Source organism: Labrus bergylta, chromosome 5 (assembly GCF_963930695.1).
Source record: "Labrus bergylta chromosome 5, fLabBer1.1, whole genome shotgun sequence".
In the NCBI taxonomy this organism is placed as follows: domain Eukaryota; kingdom Metazoa; phylum Chordata; class Actinopteri; order Labriformes; family Labridae; genus Labrus; species Labrus bergylta.
The window spans coordinates 29,713,516-29,738,874 of record NC_089199.1 but is presented as its reverse complement, the minus strand read 5'-3'; the positions used below and the strand labels follow the sequence as shown (position 1 = coordinate 29,738,874).

Here is a 25,359-nt window from a genome sequence, read left to right as displayed (position 1 = left end):
TAAATTATGAGTTACATTTTCTGATGTTTTTTTGGATTTGATTGTGGTCGTGACCTTTTGTGAAATCCTGAAGTCGGCACACTGTGCGTTTGACCATATTTTGTGAGTGTGACTGATTTTGAAGTCAGGCCAAATCCAGCCCAATTTGGGCATTGTTAGTTGCGAAGTGTACAGGGGATCACGACCAATCTGCTGACCGACCTGCTGATCCTGAGCGGTGGGATGATGTTCAGGAATGTTTTATAATTTGGTCGTACATCTGCAAAATCTCACAGCTGCTTCCCCAACATGTCAGTACTGACGGGCTCAGTTCTGAAACTGTGCTTGTTGCTTGTCTGACAAAAGGAGGTTTTAATTCTAATAGGTTGAGTTTAGACAAAGCCATTTAATACTCATCTAGAACAAGTTGTTTCAATGCTTACAGATCCTCTAAACCAAGGGTTCCCAAACTTTTTGACCTGGGATCCCCAAAATAAGTTGCTAGAGACTGGGGACCCAAACTGTCAACGGAGGTGGTTAAATCATTCAATGCTGGCAGACTAATAGGCTCATTTTATTTCAGTAATTTATTGTAAGAAATGCGAGAAGCAGAACATAATTCATCTCTTGAACTACTTTATTTTGTAGATATTTTCACAATAATGGGTAAAATATTCAATTTTCAGTGATTTTAATTTTTATATGATTTTGAAAGGAATGTCACAACACCCTCTCAATGTCTTGCGGCCCCCTAGGGGGTCCCGACCCCCACTTTGGGAACCACTGCTCTAAACATGTATCTGACCCTTTTCTCTACAATCTGTGTGTTCATTATATATTAGTAAGTGCAGAAGAAACACATCAGGGGTTATGAATCAGTACAAAATTCAATCTGTGACAGGAAACAGAATTGCTTTTACCTGTTTTGCCGGTGTTCTTCATCGTTGTCTTATTAGATGACTCAGTATCAAAGCCCTCAAGTGTCATTTCCTGAAACTCTGTGGATATTTTGGCATCCTGCTCCCCGATGTTGATTGGCGACTGGTTTCTCTCTCTGCATTGTGGGTACGCTGTCAGCCATCCCTCGTCTGGCCCGTATATACCTGAAGGAAAACAAGACATGCAACAGGGTCTTATCACTACGGGGGGGGAGACTGAGTCAAGCTTTAGAAGCATTCATCAGAGAAAAAAATGACATTTCAGAGGCTTCTCATGTCCTCCCAAAACAGCTGACGGTGTGTGCACTGCCAAGTCATCTGAATTCCAATTAAACACTGCACACAGAATGAACATCACGAGCCCCCGAACAGAGACAGCTCCTGAAAAGGCGAAAAACGTTTTCATTCATGTGGTAAATAGAAAATTTCAAAATGTCATCATCATGAGGCCATTATGTATCCCCCTGCTGCCTTTGGTGCCATCTTTCATTTGAAACAAATGCTATATTTGGTTTTGCACTGCTGACCTCCTTCTGAACTCCCCCCGCTCCTACCCCCCAAGACAAGCCATCAGCAGTCAGCCTCAATCTCGCACAGCATCACTCAGCTGACAGGGAACCCTAAAACACCTAACCAAGACGTGAGAAAGCTTGTGTGTGTGTCACTGTGTGTGTGTGTGTGTGTGTGTGTGTGTGTGTGGGACTGCATCCTTTGACAGTCAGTGTCCACAGAATGAAAGCCCGAGGCCATCGGAGTCACTTTTTCTCCAGGCTGTGAGAGACAGGCAGTCAGAGGGGGAGGCTGGGAGTGAGATGTCACAGGGCCCTGCTTTAACACCTGAGTGTTTACTCAAAGATCAGGGCTGGAGCTACCGGGCACACGGGGGGGGGGAACGGTGATGCCTGAGGCCCCCCTTAACCCCACCAAGCACATTGAATCTATAGCACTTATGGAATAGGAAGGCAATAAAACAATCAATATTTTGTTGCTGTTAGGCCCCATGTCCACCTAGGGTTTCTTTCTGTGCAGGAAAGCGATGGCTGTACGCTCGGGAGTGTTTGCATAAAGCGTTTGTGCGCTGAGAAGAAAAGCACTGTACGTCCATCCTGTCTCTATGACAACGGCATGTTGCTTTTTACAGAATGTTATATATATGGGTTTGTTTATTACCCGATCAGACGTGGAGCGAGGAGGATGTGGGTAAAAGACACAATCTGTAGGGGGCAAAAATACGGGGAATATCATACACTTGGAAAAGAGCGCTGGTGACATCAGGTCCTTTCTGCAAAGGTGAAAGATTTTCAACTTGAGCGCTCGGAGCGGCTGCACAAAAGAGACAGAGTGCTGGGAAGAAAATATTCTCCAGGCGGTCGCTCTCTGCTACGAACCCTCTCTACTCTTTGAAAACAGTTAAAAAAAGACGCTGGCGCTCAGATAAAAAAACCGCGAGGTGGACACGTTGTCTTACTCATTTTTTTGTGTTTATAATGCAGGATTGATTATCTTAGTTCATTACACTGTTTTTAAGATGTGGCTTTATCCTGTTTTCAAACCATTATTAAGAAGAATAACTTTTACTTCTTTGTGTCGTTATCTGTCACAACAGCTTCTTTGTCTTACTTCCAGTAACTAGCTGAAAGGGGGCGCCATTTACCACAGCGGAATTCTGCCAAAGAATCTGAGTACTGGGACAAGGACTCAGATAATGACCTAATCGAGCTGTAATCGTAGCTCATCTTAACTTTGCATGCAAACATACTGACTGTCTAGAGTCCACGGTCATTGTCATCAACAGTACACAGCTCTAATAGCTGCTCTGAGCTCTTAGGCTTGGAGCTGAATTAATGGAAAAGAAAAACTGAATTTAATATAAATTTCCTTTATTTAATTAATTATTTATTGACTATCTACATTGTAGCATTTCCTGTTCCTATTACCTCGCTTCATCTTATCTCAACAGAATGTCAACTCAAAATTCAACCCCCTGAGTTTGCCTACAATCAAAAAAATTAAAATAAAATCAAAGACCTGCTGAGCTGAGATAGACTTTTAAATTTGAAGAATATGTTTAATTTTTTTAACTTGTACTTGGTACTATGTGTCTGTGTGCCCAGGTGGAGCTCAAACTTGTGTTATGTAATGTGAAACTTGGATAATAGTTCCCAAATTAACCTAATTAATTGCTCTACATGCAGCCCCACATTCAGATATCCTCCTTTGTGTTGGGCACAGAGCTGCTGTGCTTCAGTGCCATTTCTTTTTTCGAGCAGCGCTGTGAGCTGCACAGACCTATAATTCTCCTGTCACTGGAAACTAGTTGATCCCTACAATATCCAGCACCCGACGTTGAGCCAACAAAAGTTGCAGACTCAAACCCGGGCAGGTTGTATTACTCTTACATTCTCTGGAATATAAAAATATCTCAGGTTGATGAGTTTAATTTACAGCTCTTGACAATAGCAGTCATATTTCCTCCGCCGTGATGTTTTCTGCACAGAGGAAAAAGCTAGGGAAAAGGAAGCACATAACTACTCTGTCACTGGCATATTTATTGTGTTGCACTGAACTGTAAAACTGCAATTTCATTTGTGTCCCCAAAAGGTGGCTGCATAGGTTTCAATTCAAATTCAATTACTTTATTTATCCGTTAGGAACTTCAGTTGTTTAAAAAAGCATGACTACACACACAGCTCACATGAATGAGAGCACAAAAACCAACCACACAGACGCACATATCACATATAAACATCCAAAGTGCCATCAAAGCTTGACTCTGCTCTTAAAGGTTTCATGCTTTTTAAGTTTGTTTGTTGGAGAACTCCACTTGTTGGTCAAACTACTAGTGCTGGGAATCTTTGGGTGTCTCACGGTTCAATTCGATTTAGATTCTTTGGGTCACGATTCGATTGAGAATCTATTTTCAATTCAAAAACGATTCTGGATTCATGATTCATAGTCTATTTTTGAATTAGTATACTTCAGGATCTACTCCAGTAGTAGGCGAGGCGATGACCTGAGCGAGTTCATTTAGCTTTGAGAGACTGATGCCAACATGCAACATCATCCAAACATCATACCTTTCATAGATTTTTAAGATCTAAACTAGACTAAATGGAAGAGCGATACTTAATTCATGCAGCCGCCACCATCTGACTGTGGCGTCCCAACAACCACCGCCATCCTCATTCATGCACGGCCTGCTCCGACCTCCACCTCAGCAACAACAGGAACGCGAGGAACACAAAGGAGAAATCCTTCCGGCATATTATCCCATATGCTGTTTTGTAAAACGTCTCCAGATAACACTTGGTATGAATTGGCGCAATACAAATAATGATTGATTGATTGATTTATTGACCACAAAGTCCAGCTATCAAAAACCATAAATAGAAACACACACAAACTTGACAATCCTCTTTCCAAAGCTGTCTGAAACAGAGAGGCGTAAAGGTGATAGAGATCCACATGCATACATTCAGGTCTCTTTCTTCCAGCTTGTTTGTGTCAGATCAGTGAGAGACTAAAATTACCTCTATGAGAGACAACCCTCATGTGTCATCAGTTCAAAAAGTCAAGCTGCTCCCTGTACTGTTGCATTGTCTGCAGAGTGACTCAAGGCAGAGTCTATCTCGGAGAGCAGTCATGCACTGTGAGAGTGCTAACCCCAATTCTTCACTCCATTAGCCTTTGGATCTGCCGCTATATTTGAATAACAATACGGGTGAGCCCTCAATTTATCAGTACCATTGAGTGTATGCACTTATGTAGGTTCTCTGGGTTTCTATTGTCAAGATGTAGCTGATCATATTAAGACCCTTTTAATGTTAAACACAAACATGGCAACTTTGACTGCACTTCATGCTCTCCAAAGGGATATGATGAAGCAGGAAGTCAAGGTTTGAGACTTGACCTTAACTTCCCCTCAAAGACTTGAGACCCCGCCTGGGTTATGAGATTTGGGACTTGTGCACAAGTTGTTTTTTTTTTAATTTTGAAATGTTGTCACATTAACGTTATGAGCTGAGTGTCATTTCCTCCCATCACGTGTAATTTTCCACATCTGGTGTTTGAGCGGCCACGCTGCACAGACGACAACAGGACCAGCACAGCACTGCAGCTGCTACAGTGCCATCGCCATGTGTTGTATCTTTTAGCTTTAATTGCTTCATGCAAAACGTTAACAAACGCATCACCAAATGCAACATCATCTGTGATATGAAAGTAAAGAATGATGGATCGACCAACACCTGAAAATGCACCCGGATAGATCAGTCAGGTCAGCAGACATGAAGGCTGAATGCTCCACTATGTTCCCCTGGCAAGTCCTTTGGTTTGGCACAGTTTCTATTTTGCTTGATACTGAGAAGGTAGAGCAAAGCTAAAAAAAAAAAAAAAAACAGCTTTCTGCTGCTTAAAAGCAGGTTGAAGCAAGAGGAGGGACCTGTCATGAGAGGCATTCAGTTGAAGAGATAATACGCCTGAACTTCTGGGAGCATTTTAATCCCCCCAAAATATAAGTGGAGAAACAGAAACAGCAGCAATGTAACACATGGAATAGAAGAAGATGAGTAAACACTTCTAACAAAACAACACTTCTTTTTCGAAAGCTTAAAGGTAGAATGTGTGACTTTTTGATCCAGTAGATGTCACTCTTGAGGGCAAGCATGAAACCAAAACAAACTTCTGTTAGGCCACGCCTCCTCCATACTGAAGCCTCCGCTCTCCTCCACAGACACACCTCTAACCCCTCTCCACTCACATTCACACAGAGGAGTTATCAATTAGAACGCACCATAATTAAGCACCATTAAGCGCAAGCAGAGAACTAAATCGTCCTCTACTCGAGCTGCAATCACCTGTGTCCTGCATTGTTGTGTCCCGTCCATGTAAACACGGTTTCGACAACAGTACAGCAGGTGGGACTCGAGCTTCTCTCTCATTGTAGACAGTCATGACTCAGAGACACATTTACACAGGATGTACCTGATTTCTGTTTTATTTATGTTAAATCTCGTACATTCTTCCTTTAAGACAGCCTGCCCCTGGAATCCTCTTAAATTCTTTGTCACATACAGTATGTCCCTCACAACATTTTTCACGTTTAACTGACTTGCATAATATTTAAGTCAAAAATATTTAGATTCTAAGGATGAAATATTCAAAAAAATACCTAGAGAAACTGTCTTATGATAACAAAAATACCAATGTAGTAACTGGTTCTCACACTTCTGAGAATTCATCCACTAATTAGATGCATTGGAATGCATCCAAACTATACGCCTCAGCGTGTATGTCTGCACACCAACAACAGGATGTATCTCTCATTTGAATAACTTCATGTCTGCGAGCTGTCAGCTTGGTGTTTATGGTGCATCTTTAGGTGCTGGGAGGTTAATAAGCTCAGCCAGAGATACACATTTACATGCACCCACGTACACATGACACTACGTCTGCAATACAGTACATAAAGACATGTTTGCTGTCACTGTTTCCATGGCGTTGACCTCATCAACCCTTCGCCCCGCCCTCCATCTCCCTGAATACATTCATCCAGCGTTCCTCTCCATATTCTCCCAGTTTAATGTGTTTTCTTCTCTGTTGACCTCAAAGACATCACAATGCCCCACAGCTGTGTGTTTCATCACAACACATCCTGCACTTCTGAAAAGGGTTAGGATTTGATTTTTGGGAAAAAAAAAAAAAAGTGTGGGCATAAGGCCATTATCATTCCCAGCGATGTCGTCATCCCGCTCTGGTAAAGAAGGCATACATATTTATGGATATGGTACACTTGGCCTGAATTTCATGATGCTTCAGTGAGAGAATAAAAAGTGAGTGGGATGTAAAAAAAAAGCATTCATGCATGCATTCCAATAAGAAGGCAGTATAAACAAGAGCACACTCAGACAGGCATAAACATCCACCAACGCTGGACAATTCTCCAGCACTCCTTTTGTTTATCAGCGACTAAAACACTTATGGAGGCTGCTTCTTTTCAAATCGCTTTTGGATTTCATTTCCTGACTAAACGGCATTCGATTTCCAAAACTAAATGGCAATTGACTGCGTTTCTGCTCAACTGGCAATGATGACGGCTGAAACGCCAGACTCCCACCAGCTCTGGAACGCACTTCTTTGGAGCCATGGTTGTAGCGGAGAGAAAAAACAAAACATGTTGTATCCACAAATCACTTGAATTTAATAAAACTGATCCGCTTTAAACTCCTTCCAACTTCATTAAACAGAAAAGACAGAAAGTCTTTTTGAGCTTGAGAAAACGCAGATCAATTAAGGGATCTGGAAATTGAAACATGAGATACAGTTAGGAGTGACACCAGAGCACAGAGACGCTGTGTTACATGGATTTATGAGGGTTTTTAGCGTTTTTGTTTTTAAAATCTATGACTGAAACTGTAACTTTAGACAATTAAACATAGAGAGAACTATTAAGTATTGAACTAGTAACTATGCAAAGTGGACCGCCTTATTTATTTATCTCATGATCTCAGGATCAAAATGCCAATTTCCTGTGATGATGACTTCATTTCTCCAAATCTCAACGGCTTAAATTAAGTTATCACAGGAAAACCAGGGTTGTTACTTGGAGACAACGAGGTAAATAACTCGAGATCTGGAGAAAGCAATTGAAATGTTCTCGTTACCACTGAAAAATGGAGTTAAATAAAATATGTTGATGCTTGGCTAAAGGAGTAATCAGTCTTGTTGCTTATGGTCTATGCTTAGCTGTTACAGGTAGAATAGTTGAGCATTCGATCTGAGAAAATTGACCTTTTAGTGCGTATATCTTCTTTCCAGATTTGCAGGTACAATTTTTAAAAAAGCAAGTTGCATTTCTTCTTAGAATGGCTAAAGAACGTCATTTAGTGCTGAAATTAGTTGCAGAAGAAATTACATAGAAGTCAGAGAAGCTCTGCAGGCCGCATGTGTCACACACTGAATATTTTCCCCTCTCTGTCTCGAGTAGAAAATCTCACATTTCTGAATAACATGGAGGTGTTAGGGGAAGTCATTTCTCTCTAGATGTGCAGTAGATTTGTTTTAAAAAATTGGTTCATTTTGATGTTCCAGTGTTTTTCCCTGTCAGCTTTGAGCATGTCGCCTTCTTGCAGATCATCTTTCTGCATTTCAAGTTAAAACAGTCGCACCTGCTCTAAATGCCCCGAAGAAGACGCTGGACTGATTGGAGCTCAGTCTGCATCTCGTTATTCTCCTAACCACTCACACCAGCTCACACTGCATGCACCCCACTCCTCTAAAACTCTGCCTTTAATTTAAAGCAATACTGGGCTCCTGGGCTCTAAAATGAATTTGTCTATGATTACTCATGCCCTGGCGCGTTGCGAGCACCGGGTAATGTCTATTTCATTGAATTAGGCTGCATCCTGTTCTCCTTCCCCTCTCCTCCATCTCTGTCCTTGCCTGGGGGCGGCTATTGATTGAGGTGGTCTGGCTTTGAGTATATAAGGCTAGCGTTACCTAAGGATCCAGACAGCAGCGGCCGGGCCGGCAAATGCAGCTGAAGAGAAAACGTGAAGCGATTAGTCACTGACTAATGCGGCTAATTTCTGCTGAAAGCAGCAGTATGAGAGAGTGCAAAGGTAAAAGAGGAAAGAAGAGGGAAGAGAGCGGCATTACTGCGGGAGTGCTAACCTCAATCACATGACTAGCTAATGGCTAAGAAGCTGTGTGCTGAATAGGCGGGCTCGCAGAAGGCGCTGAACCTAGAAATCTACTTCTCCATTTAAGTAGCCATTATCCTTCTACACCCACAGCATGTGATGACGAGTGCAGTATAAAGGGTTTGAAATCATATCATTTACATTACATCATTTTTAAATGATATGATACAGGATTCAAGGATTACAGTCTACAATACAAATCAAGTAAATGACCAGCAACTGCAGATGCAGTACACTGATTCACTAAGAATGGATTGCGGCCACTCATCGGTCCAAAAAGTTGTGCATCATTTGTTCGGAGTATCTGCTGCATCTCTCACAAAGCATAGCGCGTATAGGCAGGTGCAAAGACGCCCGAAGAGTCGCCCTGCTCCGTGCAGTTTGCGTCTGATTTTGCATCTGAAAGTGGTCTGCACCTTTAATCTGCGTGGAGCTGAGGGGGGAGGGGGAACTTTTTCTGAGGTTTGTTTTGATGCCAGACTTGAACAATGCATGTATTGTGAGTTTCAACGTTAAACATAAAGTTTCTGGGGCGTCAATAGCCTTAAAATGAAAGCTTCTTCTCTGGCGTGAGAAAGAAGGGCAACGCAGAAATAAACAACAACAACGTGTTTTCTGGTCCATAATATGTCTAGACCTTCTGCACACGTGTGGATGAAGTGTTGAGCCGTTGACAGCTGGAATATTCAAGTGAATGTTCATACTACAAAGGAGATGCTCAGTGGTGCATCAGCAAGAACAAAGAAGCAAGAGTGCAGTGGAAAAGTTTGGGTTGCTTTGAAACTGTCTTGTTTATATCAAATTTATACAATTATTGACTCTGTAAACTTGACTCTGAATAATTTTTTCTCTGCAAATTCTGTATGGAAATGTTAAGACCAGTGCTGGATTTTCGTATCGGGAAGGTTCTGCTTTGAGTTTGTAGTGCCAGTAGCATCATCCACTGGTGTTGCAGTGCATGTGACCCGTCTGTAAACAGGAGAACAACTCATGTGGAGAGCAAAGGAGGCAGAACTGAAACCGCTACAATGAAACCCCAGCTCCCACTGGATGGTGCTCATCCAATGAGTAAAATCTTTAATCAGATATCTGCATGCAAGCACCACTAAATATCTGCTTTTACATGTTCACTGGTTTTACCGGAAACACCGACAAGTTCGCCATCACTACCAGAGGCCGTATCGTTGATCAGACGATATCTGATCAGAAACATCCTGGTTATGTAGAACAACCTTTACTCAAAGTATAAAGTTACTCTAACACTTGGTGAGGGAAGAGACGGATTTGATTTCCTGTATTTGTCTGTGAAGCACTTTTGGGACTGCTCAGTCTGAAAGGTGTTGTACAAAGAAACTTTTCCAGCCTCCTGAATCAATACCTGGCCTACGGATTAACTTGTGCTTATCATTGTAAGTAGAGCTGTCTGTCTCGCAGCTCGCGGACAACACTGTTGAAGGTTTTAAAACTCCAGGTGAGGATTTGAAAGAGGGTTATAGAGGAGAGTCTCGAGGCTGACTGCATCCAGAAAAGTACAACTAATACACTTGCCAGGATTTGTTCTTCTCCCCCCAAAATCCAGCAGCCTTCAACACAACAGGCCACCTCAGTCCGATTTCCGCGCCGATTTCCGCCATGATCCCACTAATCCTGACGGAGTAACTGCAGCAGGAGAAGATCTCTGCTGAGAGGATGCTTCCTGCCAAATGTGGAAGAGACGCGAACGACAGAGCTCTCCATCTCTCTCCCCGTTTCTCATTATTTCCACGCTTGAGGAGAGACCTTTCCTGACGCGAGCGGTTAATTGCAGCAGATGGACATATGGCAAGAAAGCGTCTCATTTTTCTATGGACAGAACATGAATCGCCGTGAAAGATCGCTCCTTGTTTTCCTATCCCGGCAGCTCTCCCCTCCTGTCCTTCGTCTCATTAGGCACACCTTGATTTTTTTCATTGTTATTCTCCAGTTGTTCAGATTTTCTTCTGACAGCTAATGTCCTCCCAAAGGTGTCTTTTTGTAAAAAAAAAGAAAAACAAAGCTTTTGTCTTTAGAGGCGTGGAGTCCATAATTGTGATCTTTAGGCATCCCCCCCCCCCAATACTTTCTTTGGGTTTGTTTATGCCGCAAATTGGAATCGTGGCAGGCTTTTCAATGAGACGTGAGCGAGGTCGGCGGCACAGCATCTGCTTCAAAAATGTCTCTTAATTGACTGAAAAGCCTCAAACTCTCTCAAAGGTCAGACGCAGCAGCCAGGTGTATTTACAAAGTAAATAATTGACGGAGATGAAGAGCGCCCCCTCTCTCTCTCTCTCTCTCTCTCTCTCCCCGAAGAGCTGCCCACAATCTGCGAAGGGAACTTCACAAAAAGTGAGAGAAATCTCCGATGAGAGAACAATGTCTTCTCGTCCTCTCCTCTGTGTCTGTCTCTGTTTACCTGAATGGACGGTTAATCTCGGCTAATGTTGGCTTTCCCTCTCCGTGGCAGCACTTTCTTTTATCGCCCACCTTTCATTACATTAGAGATGGCAGTCATTTCAGGCTGACTGCCATCTCTCAGAGGGCGAGACTGAATTCAACCTCAAAAGACATTTATTCTTTAACTGGTCAAATCCAAATGAACATTTATGAAACAAGACTCCTCTTTGATTCAAAGTCTTTTCTTCTTTCTTTACTCATTTCCATGTTTTGCCTTTATTAGAGAGGACAGCTGAAGAGAGACAGGAAATGTTGGGAGGAGAGAGAGGTGGTGACATGCAGCAAAGGGCAGAGGTCGGATTTGAACCCACAACCACTGCGACAAAGACTATAGCCTCTGCACATGGGGCACGCTATGTAACCACTAAGATATCCGGCACTATATACCCCACTAACATGTTAGTGATCAGTTAGAAGAGTGAAAACACAAATATTCATCTAAATACGTCCTGTCATGCAGATGCTGAGAGCCGGTTGGCATGCAACAATGAAGGGCAGCGGAGGTTTTCTTTTTAAGCAAAGTTCAAACTTATATAAGAAAATTAAAATTGATGCAGCCAAAACAAACACTGCCAAGGACACGGATGAAAAGTACACATGACTAAAGCCAAACCAGCCAATGAAAAGGCCACAAGAACTAAAGATAAAGCAGGCATGAGTAGCAGCAAAACCGTCCGGGTTGAGGCACCCCAGACCAGAACTGGCAACCCTCCAAGTCCCAACAGTCTGAGCTACTACCGCCCCCCTTCATGTGATTATCAAAATCTAGTTATACAAAGTGAAATATAATTTCTTTCTTTCTTTTTTTTGTTTTTAAGATTTTTTCTTGGGCCCTTATTTAGTAGGACAGTGGATAGAGTAGGAAATCAGGAGAGAGAGAGAGAGAGAGAGAGAGAGAGAGAGTGTGGGGAACGACATGTGGGAGAGGTGACAGAGGTCAGATTCAGAACATGGGCGGCCGGCCTGGAGGACTACAGCCTCCATACATGGGCCGCGACGTAACCGCCAGGCCATCTGCGCCCCGAATGATCATTTCTTTTGTAAGTTTACAATTTCCCATCTTTGCTTTGCAGAAGTTTAGTTTGAAAAGAAATAAAGGGCCGTCTCGTTCTGACGCCTGTCTCAAATAGAGTTATTTCACTGAAGAGCCTGGGCTAACGTTTAACACTAATTATAACATTAATATATGGCAAAGATTTATTAATAAACATTAATAAACACATCCATGAGCTGTCAGATCGATGCATGTATCAAAGGCATGAGGTACGGCCGTGTTAAAGTAAAGAATGGGTGTGTTTGTATCATCTTAGAGCAGAAGATGAAAGCTTTCATATCTCTGAGTTTTGTCTCTGTTTGCTTCACACAATCTTTGAAATAAAAAAAGATACAGAGACACAAAAGTTTGCATTGAATTTAAAGAGTCTCAGAAAATGTCGGATTATAAAAATTACCATTTAGCAGCATAAACATTTCAAAGGATTTAAGTCCCAGTTATATTTAGAACCGCTGGCGTTCCTTTACCTGTGATGAAAATACTTTGAGAGCATTTAGCGACACTTCAGCTTAGGCTTATCACGTCTGGCTTCATTCCAGTTAAACCAGTTACCATCAACAGAGTGAAAACCTCAGATGTGGGTCAACCATGTTCTGATTGCACAACACGACACTCAGCTGTGTTGGAGGAAAAATCTGGTGTTGCGTGTGACACACTGCTGTGGAGGTGATGGTGTTCTTAAGTGAAACAGGACACAACATGCTGGATATTGATCTCCGAGACCCTCGGGGTCAGGAAGTGGAGGGATGTTGACGTGTCACTGAGGCGTGCTGCAGGCTTGATGTTTCTGTCAACATCGCCTCTGAGACACAAGCAATTCGAGAGAAAGCTAAATGAAACACACGCTAACTCATAGCTAATTCTGCTGCTTTGTCACTGATGGCTATCATGTGAGTGATTCAGCATGTTTATGAGCCCTTTAGAAAATAATCCTCAGCACTTTGTTATTGCCAAGTCTAAGCAGAACCGACATTTTAACACATTCCTACCCCTGACTCTTCAAGTCTGTGGCCCTAAGCTGCAGAATATGACAAACACCACTTTAAAGGTGCACTATGTAGCTTCGGTAGAGAAATGTGAAAGTTCAAGAAGTGTACAGATTCTTTCGTATATGTTCATAACTTTTTACACAAACTGTCCTCAGAGGAAAATTTGGCCCCTTTAACACTGTTTGAAGTTAAAATGCTATGAGAGAAGTTATGGTGGGGGGCCTGCAACAGTGACACCAAAACTCTCCCGGTCGCTTTTTAGCTCCTAACAGTGTTCCAGGGACCCATTCTTTCCTTTGAATAAAGTCTGTGTATTTAGTTCAGAAAATGTAGCATAGAGTTTATTTACTTCTCCAACTTTCAAATTTCACTACCCAAGCCCTTCCAGAGAGGGGGCGTGGTCAGACACACAGCTCATTTACATATTTAAAGGTACAGACACAGAAACAGCCTGTTCTGAGCAGGGCTGAAATAGAGCGGTTTATAGACATGATCAAATACAGGATCAGAGTGGATTTAGAACAAGAAACTTCACAAACTTCACACGCTCTGAGACTTATTTAAACTGGTTGACCTTTAAAACTTATTTTCACACAATTGCCTTCAATTTTCAATAGCCCGTCAGGCTCAGGGATCCATAGCTCTGTCTAATCTTTCATTTTTAATGTTGTTGTTGTTCTCTGTTACTTTCTTATGCTTTTTTTCTTGCCTCTATAAGCGATGTTCAGCACTTTGGATCAACTGTGTCGTGTGTAAGGTGCTATAGAAATAAAGTTGAGTAGCTTTGCATTGGTACAAAAACTAATTGGGTCTGAGTTGAATGTTCTTTTAGAAGTCATATGTTTTAATTGTATTAGCTTTTAGAGTTATACTTATACATAATATACATCAAATATACAGCCTGCCTATAGAATCGTATCTAAAACTTTGGTAATTTAAGTTTTCCCACCAATGATTAGTGCTTAAAGTAGGGTATCTATATGAAGCTTGATGATAGCTGGTGGAGAGGATCTGTCCTGGACCTGTGTGTCCCCCCTATAATGGGACAAACACTTCGTGATCATCACAAATAATGATCTGCAGGAGACTGAAATAGTGAAAATCCCCAGTAAAGCTCCTCCAGTTACACCGGGAGGGGGGGGGGGGACTGATAATAGAGGAGAGAAAGACAGAGACAGCTCTTCCCTAATGGAGAGTGGAGGAGCAGAGGATGCAGCGTACTGTGAGGAGGAAACGCAGGTGCATTAAGTCCTCTGAACAAGGTTAGCCACACTCGTCCCATTACTTTTATAATATTACAGGACATATCTGAATGCTTTGTTCCTGAATCCATTAAGCCCCGGCATTGTGTGAGCGTTCGTCATAATAATCTGACACCCCCCCCCCCCTCAAAAAAATAAAACAAGTTGTTTTCTTCTATATCTCTGATGCCTCAGCGCTCCGCTCTCAAACATCCACCGAATCCCACAAAAAAAAAACTGCAACAGCACCCAAAATAATCGGACTCCTCCTCGTTTGGAAGTTTCAATCAAGTAATCAGCTGGTGATTAATATTCACGCTCGTGTAATCTGGAATCAGTCTGCTAATAAATTTACCCACTGATCTGCCCGGTGCAGCAGTTAATTGTGTTAGCTGCTCAAAGTTGTCTGTCAGCATTACGCTCAAAATGGCTGCCTCATTATCTCCTCCGAGACGTCGGGTTGTCACTCAGCGTGGCCAATTACCGTGCTCCTTATGATCATCACATAAGAGAGGAGCTGGGGGGGAAATGTGCCCACTGGCCATAATAAGGCATGATCAGTGGCACACGAGCGTCAGAAAAAAATAACAACGCAGCCTACCCCCCCCCCCCCCTGCAAGGCAAATAAACCCCCAGGCCTGCAGGGGATCAGTCCCCGGTAACATTCGACACGTGATTGGAATTTATATCGGGAACCAATTAAAGCCGAACTATTTCAACACCTCGAGCTCCGTTTAATAAAATGACGAACATATGGCAGGGTAATACTAATTGGCTTTTTTTTTTTTCCTTTTCATTGAGTCACAGGGATTTTGATTATTATTATTTTTTTTTTACATTTTTCTGGGATTTAATTCCGGGGGGGGGAAGTGGATTGTTGTGGTTTTCAAACAGCGCAGAAAAAGTCAAATTAAGAAGAGAAAATAAAGCAGAACTGACAGTTGTAATATGTTCAACGATGAAGCACAAACTAATGTATGACAGCTGTGGAAGTGTAATGAAAAACAGGCGAAAATAAAACGAGAGAGGGAAAGTGTCAAGGAGAAAGGAAACGAAAAAACAGAAGAAATGAGTGATTTATTGACTGGAACATGGAGCAAACACGGCCCCTTCTTTTTTTTCTGTGGATGTGAGTGCTGTATGTACAGTACAGTCGGGCTCCCCCTGAGTGCCGGCTCCTGTCACCTTGAACACAACAGCCATCCATTCCTCTTTGTGGGGGGGGGAGGTGAGTGCACACGTGGGTGGAAAAAAAAAAAAAGAAGTCTGTAGAAGCTGAAATGGCACTCAGCCTTAATTAGATAAAGTAAAACTCTGCTCATGTGTGTGTGTGTGTGTGTGTGTTTGTGTTTGAAATTGTAGCGGCAACATGACGGAGACAGACAGAAGAGAGGAGGAGGAGGGAGTGTGTTGACAGAAGGCCACCGGGGCTCCTGGCTCGCCATGGTGCAGGCAGTAAGTCTGGTTGAAGCCACTGTCACAGCCCATTTCACAGCTGTCCAACGTCTCTCTTAAACACACACACACACACACACACACACACACACACACACACACACACACACACACACACACACACCGTGAGAGTTGTATACACATGGTTTAACATGCCCGAGCAGAAGATGGGACTAGATCTCCAGCATGTCACATACAGTCAGACCAAAACACAAACTACATCTTTGAAGTGTTGGCGTGAGCGACGTGACATGAATATCAAATATATGCAGTGAGAATTACACGACTGGCTCGTTACTCAGTTTAATCTAGCTGTGAATGAAACTGACGCTGTATTTTTTTTTTCAACCACTTCAAAACATCTCCTTCTGGACGACAAAGAAGTTCAGTGATTTGTGCTTTTAGATCCCGACCTAACCCCCAATTTCCACATACTCGCTGCCACTCTAGTCAATGACTGTGTTTCCACAGCGAGCGCCGCTACTGTTGGCCTCTATACCTGTCGAAATGTCCCCACAGCAACTTGTTAATCAACATGTGTTAGATGCAACCAGTAGATCATGCAGTGCACAGATGGCTTAGTGGTTAGGTCGTGTGCCAGGTACAGAGGCTGACGTCCTCCAAGCCGTGGGCCCGGGGTTAGGATCCATCCTGTGTCTCCTTTCCCACAGGTCATTCCCCACTCTCTCTCTCTCTCTCTCTCTCTCTCTCTCTCTCTCATTTCCTCGATAATCCACTGTCCGATGGCATACAGGGGGAGCAGGTAGCCTAGCTATGGAGCTATTATTGTGGCAAAACTATTTGAATATGTGTACACAGATCCACAAATGTGTGAAAAGATCCACAAATGCGTAAACTAATCTGCAAATATGTAGACCAATTTCGAAATATTTACTTATTCATTAATGGCAGTGAACTTATTCAGCTGTAAATCCTGAAAATACACACAAATGATCGCTTACAACTGAGGCGGGCCTCTCCATTGGCTGTCATTTTACACGTGACTTTTGCAACACTCCTGCCGTGCAAGATCCATAAATGCGTACACATATCTTCAAATGTGTGTCTGACGATCTGCAAACACATTAGTGGGGTTTGTTGCCCCGATCCCAGGCTCACAGGCCGCATATGTGTACGCATATTCAAATAGTTTTGCCACAATAATAGTTCCATACCCAGCGGTTAGTGCAAGCGCCCCCATGTACAGAGGTTTAGGTCATCAAGAGAGGAAAACCTGGGATCCTAAAGTCATGAGGACATTTTTTACTGAGGGAATAAAAATAAGTGAGAAGTAGGTTTCATTTTTTCTTGGACTTCAAAATGAGGAGACTTGTTTTTGACACCTATAGAGTCTCCCCCTGGTGGCCATTAGAAAGAGAGCAGCTTTAGATAACTTCACTTTAAATAAAACTGGGCTGTTCACATGGTGACAATTTTTGGTGTTATTTGTTTGTTTTTAGTTTTATTTTACATAATCTTGTTACTATACTGTCCCCACGTTTTTCTTTTACCCTGTTTGCTCATTTACTTATTTTGTCCCTCTTTCTAATTCAGTCATTTTATTTACTGACCCTTTTCCTTTTTGTTTGTTTGTTTCTTTTTGCTTAAATCTGCTTGCAAAACTGTATCGTGCCACAGTTCCCCTCTTGTGTGTATCTTTTTTTTTAAATTGTGTGAGTGAGTGTATGCACATTTTGGTCAAAACCAAGAGACGAAGCCCACTTCTATAAACAGCCATGCTCAAGTGTGACAGTTTTTGACGTAAGCCGATGAGCGTGGTATAAGATGCATTTATCAAATAGAGAAAGAGATCTTCCTCTAATATAAGGATGACTATCAGACCTGCTTTTGTCACATTCCACACAAACACCACTCCAGCAGGACGGGAATGTTGCTCTGTGCCTGCCAGATGTGAAAATAGACGACTGTTTGTTAATTATCAGGCTTGCAGACCTTGAAGGTGATATTGTGCCAGTGTTGTGTTTTCAGCCTGTTGCACCTCCACTAAGTAGCTGAAAAAAATCAATTAGTGCAGCTAAAAGCTCCACGAGGAAACTTGGCACAACGGAAACCCTGGGAAAAATGCAGTCTGTTGCACTTTAAGTATAAACAATCAACTTGAGTGAAATGCCTGGTGCTAATGCTTCACATGAGGCAACAGTTCAACAGAAAATATTTATTTGACGAGGTGGAAAACTGCAAATTCTCAAAAACTTGTAGGATAGATCCTGAAGACAGAAAGGAATGTATCAGAAGGATATCCAAATGCCAGAGTCAAACATCCTGTAGATCCTAAAGATTTAACCTCTTTTCTCAATGCATTTCTTCATATAGGTAAAGGTAATCTTAAGTGCTTCTCGGCTGCAATCAGCTGATACGATCCGACTTCAGAAAAGACTTCCAGGGGATCTGCGAGGAGCCGGTTTCAAGCCTCTACGTTAACCGTTAGCGCAGTCCTCCCCTGGCAGCCCTGCAGCGTCCTGCCCCCCCCCCCCCTCAGAAGGCTTCGAGAGAGCTGGCCAGTCAGAAGAAAGTGGGTGGCCTTAAAGAGACAGCAGCTGAAACGTATTGTTCCAAGCAGAGGCTCAAATAAGCGTTTAAACTGACGCTAGAATCAGATAAAAAAAAGAACACAAAGGTCCTCTACAGGTTTCACAGAGTGACAACATGAAGAGTGAAAATGAGGATCAATTCTGGGATCTTTAAGAAGAACAAACTTTTACAGTTGCTTGGGACGCGGCTCTAATCACAGACTGTGGAGGACTAACTGTAATCACATATCCAACAGCAGAAAGACGGCTGGTTAACTGCATTTAGCAGATCATGTGGCCGTTAACCTGCAAGAAGGACTGAAGGCTGCAGTGTTGATAGCAATGCTCACGTTAACCTATTTGACTTTGCACTGAATTCTGAAATACCTGGTCAATTTTCACCCACAATGCAGTTGGTTTTAAACGGATCAAACTGTTCAGAAGTGAATGCACTCTTAGTAAAAAAACAACAACAACAAAAGGCTGGTCCCTGATAGGCCAGACTTTGACATGCCATGCTCCCATTGCCCTCACTAATAAGGTAAGTTCAGTCTATTTGTTCGTTTGTTTGATTGTGCTGTTGCAAATTGGAGATAGGAAATAAACGAGTACAAATATCGAGAAAACAACCGCGAAACACCCGTAATGACCAGGAAACAGAGAAAATAAAACGGATGCATGCATGTCCGCTCAGTTGCTTTCATGGATCCATTTGAAGCCTAACCGATATAATCAAACTTCTGTGATAACTCTGACATGTTTACCAGCAGCCAGCCCCTCTCAGCTGTGTGTCAGCGGTCTACAGAGAAACTGATTTCACACCTCGTCCCCCTCTGTCCCACTGACCCCATCACTCCACACACCGCCGACCATTAATCCCATCTGACTGTCCAACTGAGCGTGAAGAGACAGGAAACAAAAAAAAAAAGAAAAAAGCTCCTTCCACACGCAGCATCAGCCTTCACCTCCCGCCCACCGTCACACACCCGCAAGCAACAAAAAAAAGAAAGAAAGAGTAAATAAACTCACACTTCCACCCAGATAATGTCAATTTTGCACCACACCCCTGGCACCTCCCACCTCCACCAGCGCTCTGCATGACGCGTTTTTAAAGGACACGGAGGACAGACACTGATCCAAGCTTGAATAACAACAACTTTATGGTTTTTTCATTCTGAACTTTTCCTTAACAAAAAAGTGTGCATGCATTTTTTCACAGGCCAAACATCGAAATGCAAACGCTTCAATCAGTATGATTTAATGTAGTGCATACATTCTGTGCCGTCTTCCTGCAGCTCCTCAGTAGCTTGCATAGTCTGAGCTTCTCTTCAGACAGCATCAGCCAATATGTCGCCTCCATCTGTAAATGTGACATATGAGTAGCTTCCTCTGCATAGCTGCACATCTGGACATGTTGCCGGATGTGTTTTTCCCATCTGTACACCTGATGCTCGCTCAACTGGCAGAACTAATACAAACTCATCAATGTGTCACGCAATTACATTTAGTTGATTTAATAGCCGCGGTTCTGTAATGACCGTTTATGCTTTCTTTTACTGCCGGAGAACTTCTCGCCTGCACACATGAGAAGATTCTCAACGTGTTGTCAAAAGCTAAGAAGCAGTTTCAAGGTTCACTCAGAGATGTGATTTGTCTATTTAATCATGCATAACCAGGTTTAAGGCAACCTTTGAAATTATTATTATATTTTAAAAAGATAATATATTAAAAAACAGTTCATGGAAAAACATGCAACTTTTTATTGATACTGCACGATACCTGAAGTCATCAAATCACTGCTGTCCAGTAAAATAAAACTTTAGTTTATTGCGTTTTAAACAGTCTTAATTCTTCCTCAGGTCATATACAAAAAGTATTTATCTTTTAATTGGTTATCATGCTGTTGATGGTAAGATAAGAACACATATAAGGGGTTGCAAGACTTCAAATTTGTACATGTCGACGGTCATGTGATAATAGTCGAGTCGTTGTCGACTAGTCGCTGATGAAGTTAAAAATAGAACCCCGGCAGAAGGCAAAAATATTTATTTGCAAAACTGAATGCACAAGCTGCTGAAAGGTAACACACAAAGAAACAGCAGGTTGCAACAGCTGCAATAAAATATGCAACAATAACACATGCGCTTCACGTTCCATATAAGTGAGTGCACAGAAAAAAACTCAACAGGAACCATTTGGGGTTCAGTGTCTTGCTCAAGACACTCCGACATATGACTGCAGGAGCTGGGGGGTCGAACCCTTAACCTTGCGGTTGAGTGACGATCAACTCTACCACTGAGCCACAGCCACTGTAACAAACAGTAAAAAAAAACAAATTTTCCTTGTTTATGTTCCATGTAAGGTCGGGTTGAGCTGATGTGAGAACAGAGCAGGAAATATATTGTTTACAGTACATTGCATTAAAAAATTAATTGTCACTATGACATCGTATAGCAGACTATGTTGCCTCCTGAGATTCCCCCCTTTCCGTCCGAGAAGGATATAGTCTCCCGCTGTGTGAACAACCAACTCAGGATTATATGAGGGGCAGTCTGTATGAAATGATCTCTAAAAACTTCACAATGCACATGTGAAAACGGCTTAACTCTAGCAGAGTGTTTTAAAGTCCCCCCCTGAAATAAGGCTTTTCTCAACGCACACTGGTTTCCACAGCGGATAAATCCATGGCTGCTGAGGAGCTGCTGAGGAGCTGCACCCACGCTGCTGAGCACTTTCCTCTCATTCCCTCTCACCTCGACACAACACGCTGCAAAATGAGTGTGGGATGGGTTTTTGTTGGAAAAAGAAAGTTTGCGATAAATGGCTGCGTGGGAGGAGTTGGAGGCGCTTTAAGTTGGACAATCATCCTCCGAGTGGATGTGTTGCTTTGACTGACAGAAGCCAGCGTGTGTTTGCGACTTTAGGCTCTCCCCCCTGCAAACTGTTTGCCCACAGTTCCTCTGCAAGGTGGAGAGAAAAAAAAAAAGAGAAGCAAACTGCAGATAGAGGCAGCTCGGTGTCAGAGCTTTGTCAAGTGATGTAACTCACACACAGACGGATCTGAAGGTGGTCTTAAACTCTTCTGCTTCAAATCACATCCACAGAGGAAGAAGAGCTGTGGAGCCTGCAGGTTTTCGAATAGATTACTCATTTTTATTTTTTTTTAGATTAGAGGAATCCATTCTCGGCATCTCCCTGAAGAACTGGATGATTATAAATGTTTAATAAATTGATGTTAATAGATGTCAAACACACAGCACAACATGTTTAACCATTTGAATCAAATTAATTCCCAGCTATCATTATTTATTCAAAAGCCTGAGTATAAACATGCAGAACTGCCCAGAAATCATTCAAAGAAAGCATTCAAGGATCACATCTGCTCCTTTTTTCTGTACTCCTCAGATGTAGAAATGATCCTCGCTTGTTCTCTCTGGTGCTTCATGCACGCTAACAGTGCACACAGGGACGAGCTACACAAGCGTATTCCACATGACCTCCCATGGTGCACATTCTCCAAAATGTAAAGACAAAAAAAAAAAAAAAAAGAGTACAGTAGGTCATCTGTATCCTGATCCTACATCGTCTCTTGGAATGAACAATCTTTACTGCAATCTTTCCCACAATGCAATGCTTTTTTTTGATGTGAAAACTCCAGCTCTAGAGATCATTAAAGGGATACTTCACCCATGAATCTGTATTGACATTGGGTCATATATGTAGAAATGTGAAATACATTTTGAAGTTGGTGCCTTCTTGGCCGAGAAAAGGCAGAAAGTGTCTTTCTGGCTCATGTGGATGAAAGACACCAAATCCCAGAATGCACAGCACTGCAGGCCACTCCCACTAAGGTCCTCTAGTTCAGAATCAGAAATTCCTTAATTATCCTAGAGGGAAATTTGATCGTTAAAGTTTCTCCAAAATATACAATATAGGAGTAGAAATATAGTAATAAAAACTAATTAAAGAGAAGATTGATTTTAGATTTACATAAATTTTTTAAAGAATTAATAAAGCAAATTTTGGAAAAATGTGACTAAATCTAAATCCCGACCTGGCTGTTCACATATGGCTCCTCATAGCTGAAGACTATCCCTGTCAAAGTGGGAAAAACACTCGGGGTCTGGCAGGAGAAACTCTGAGTGAAGTCTGAGTGAAAAATTCAGCTGTTTGCGTTCACACATACAGCTTGTCCTGGAATATTTTTTCTACAAGTTCGAAAGCCCTCTATGATGTTAAAGATCCATGAAACGTTGAGTTTCCTTTTAGCGAGTGATACAGGCTTTTATCTTAACCCAATGGGAGTACTGTAACACACTTTATGTTGATGTTAACGAGGCCTCACATTGACACAAAGTCCAAAATGCTGCTGCTCGTCTTTTAAGAGGCACTCGTAAGCGTTTTATACCCATCCTGCAAACCCCCCTCTTAGTTTAAGGACTCATTTCATTGTTTTAAAACCTTTAAATGGGGCGAGCACCTGGGGAACATTTCTGACCTCTTGTAAGTCTATTCCTCCTCGAGGTCTTCTGCAAAAAAGTGTGAAAATAAAAGTGTTCAAAGTTAAAAGTAGATGCAAAAAAATCTCCGTCATAAATCAAAATGAAAACTCTATTAAAACGCAGGCAGCTCGTTCTGGAGTGACCGCGGCAACTTTCACAGCTGATTTGACGCCGCATTGTATCAGTGACATGAGCTCACCCGGAAAAACCAAACGTGGCCTGCAAACAGTGAAGAGGAAGCTAAGAGAACATGTGTCTAGCCTCCGACCTGTCACACAAGGACAGTGCCAGAGAGACACGTTTAATGAATGTGCTAACAGCATTCATTTTGGGGACTGAATTCAATCATTCCAGGGCTTGATTAAGTAAAGCCAGGTCATGAATTATTTATTTGAGGGAAAAAATTAAGAAGCTTGTGCACAGGATTGATTAGTACAAGATACAAATTACTACTTTGGGCTCCAGAATGATGAGACATTTTCTCCTTGACACCCACTGAGCTTTAAAGGTTGTGCTTTTTATTTCACTCAAAGTAGAACTGAGGCTGTTATGAATATTAATGGGCTGTGAGTCACAGATCTGATGGGAACACTTAAAAAAGAAGTCTAATTCATAAACTAGGGCGACAAACACTTTAGGTTAGTGATAAACAAGAAACCAGTGCTTTATATTACATCTTCATACTACATCTTCAGCTTGGATGGCACCTAAACGGTTAAAATTAAGTCCTTCACTCTAGATGAGATTTTAAATCTCAAGAATTTTAGCTCTAGATATGTCGTGAGACAGTTTAACTCGACCACAGAGGAGATCGTTCGCTCGGTGCGACACACGACAACAATCCCAGCAGAGAGGAGGAACAGGCGTCGGAGTGAGAGGAGGCAGAATCGAGGCAAGTGAGCAGGAATCTGGACCATGTAGGCTGAGAGCAGACCTGCTTAAACCCAACGTTTTCCTCGCAAACGCCCGTCCATTCATTAACAAACTGGTTTAATGGATGATTACAGATTACAAGCCAGATGATGACCATCCTACTTAATGGTAATAACAGAGACTATGCTGAATGGAAAACGCTCCAGTCTTAGCCGTGAAGCTAACAGGCCTGAGCCTCGATCAAGCAGACGCACATCTCACTAGTAAAACCAGAGGTGGAGCTTGTGGTATGCATACTCATTCTTTATAATAGTTTCTTTTATATCTTAAAGTATGGACCTGTATTTGTGTCATGTTTATGCTGCTACGGACTAGATTGCTGCAAAACTAAGTGTCTTTGTATTTGAGATGCAATGACAATAAAGTACCTTAAGTAAGTGTAAACTATATCTCTATTGATATGTTTGAAACTTCACTGTATCCTGACAAACACTGAAGAACCCCCGTAATAATTTCTGGGTAAGTTTTGTACATCTCGATGTCATATCTCCATATTCCAATGTTTCCGCACCCTCTACCCATGCTACATGCTAAGCTAAACCTGGAGGAGCTGCAGACAACTTCTCTTGTTACAGTTTAAAACTCTTTGTACTGAAGGCCATGCAGATGTAGTAGTAGACCAATAGTAATGTCAGGGTTAAACTGGTGGACCTGTAACTGAGCTCTGCTCCTGTTAAGAGGATGAAAAGAACCGTGCAAGGAGCGAGACATGGAAGGCTTTTGGTTGGTGCTCCACACAGCTACGTACAACAGCTCAGCCTGTACTGGCTCTTCAGGAGTGTTTGTTTTTTTTAATTTTATGATTGCATAAAGTCCTTAGACCAACCTTTGTTAAACTCTCGCACTCACAGGGAGCTGCTTTATATCATTATTTTTGTTCCAATCGCATCACAACCTCCTATGATTTGCGTAGCACTTAAGTGAACCCGGGGCGCTAAATCAGGTCACTCTTCTAAGTAAGTGGATCTTGTGTTTCACCTTAGACAGAAAGGACCTTAACACGCTGTATGCGCGAGGTTGAGAGTGGTTGTTATTTAATAATACCGACTCTAAAGGTGTTGGAAACAGCTCTTGACCTTTTCCACTTTTCTCCAAATGATTTAAGCTGCTCGTGGCGAGGCCTGAGGAAGTGTTGGGCGATTGATGTCATTTGACTCCTGGCAGCGGAGGTAAAGACGGGGATGATTTGCAGAGGGCAGACTTTCCTCCTTGATAATGTTATGGGGAAATGGATGCCACAGAAAGGTGACTTTACAGTCTCTTAAAAATCCCTGCTGCTCCCTGACATGGTGTACCTTAAATCTAAAGTCTGTTTAGTGCACAGAGCACACTAAAGGAAGAATGTGAGACATGTTGCACATAAATACAGCAGAAATCAAGTATATCCTGATGTGTAAATGTTTCTCTGAGTCATGACTGTCTACAATGAGGGAGAAGCTCGAGTCCCGCTGGCTGTGTTGTTGTCAGAGCCGTGTTTACATGGACGGGACGGCCGGCTCCTCCCCTTATGTATAAAAGCTGTTTTAGTCAAGAGAGAGAAGAAGAAGAACATACTCACTGATTAT

At 42.3% G+C, this 25,359-nt stretch overlaps 1 protein-coding gene across 1 annotated transcript in view; it reads right to left on the bottom strand.

The window, feature by feature from the left end:
• Positions 1-25,359, bottom strand: part of ptprga (protein tyrosine phosphatase receptor type Ga) — a 415,165-nt gene that overhangs the window by 150,562 nt on the left and 239,244 nt on the right. Inside the window, exon 3 of the mRNA XM_065955381.1 lies at positions 900-1,082. Within this exon, the coding sequence (XP_065811453.1) occupies positions 900-1,082 (183 nt within the window). The remainder of the gene's footprint in view (positions 1-899; positions 1,083-25,359) is intronic.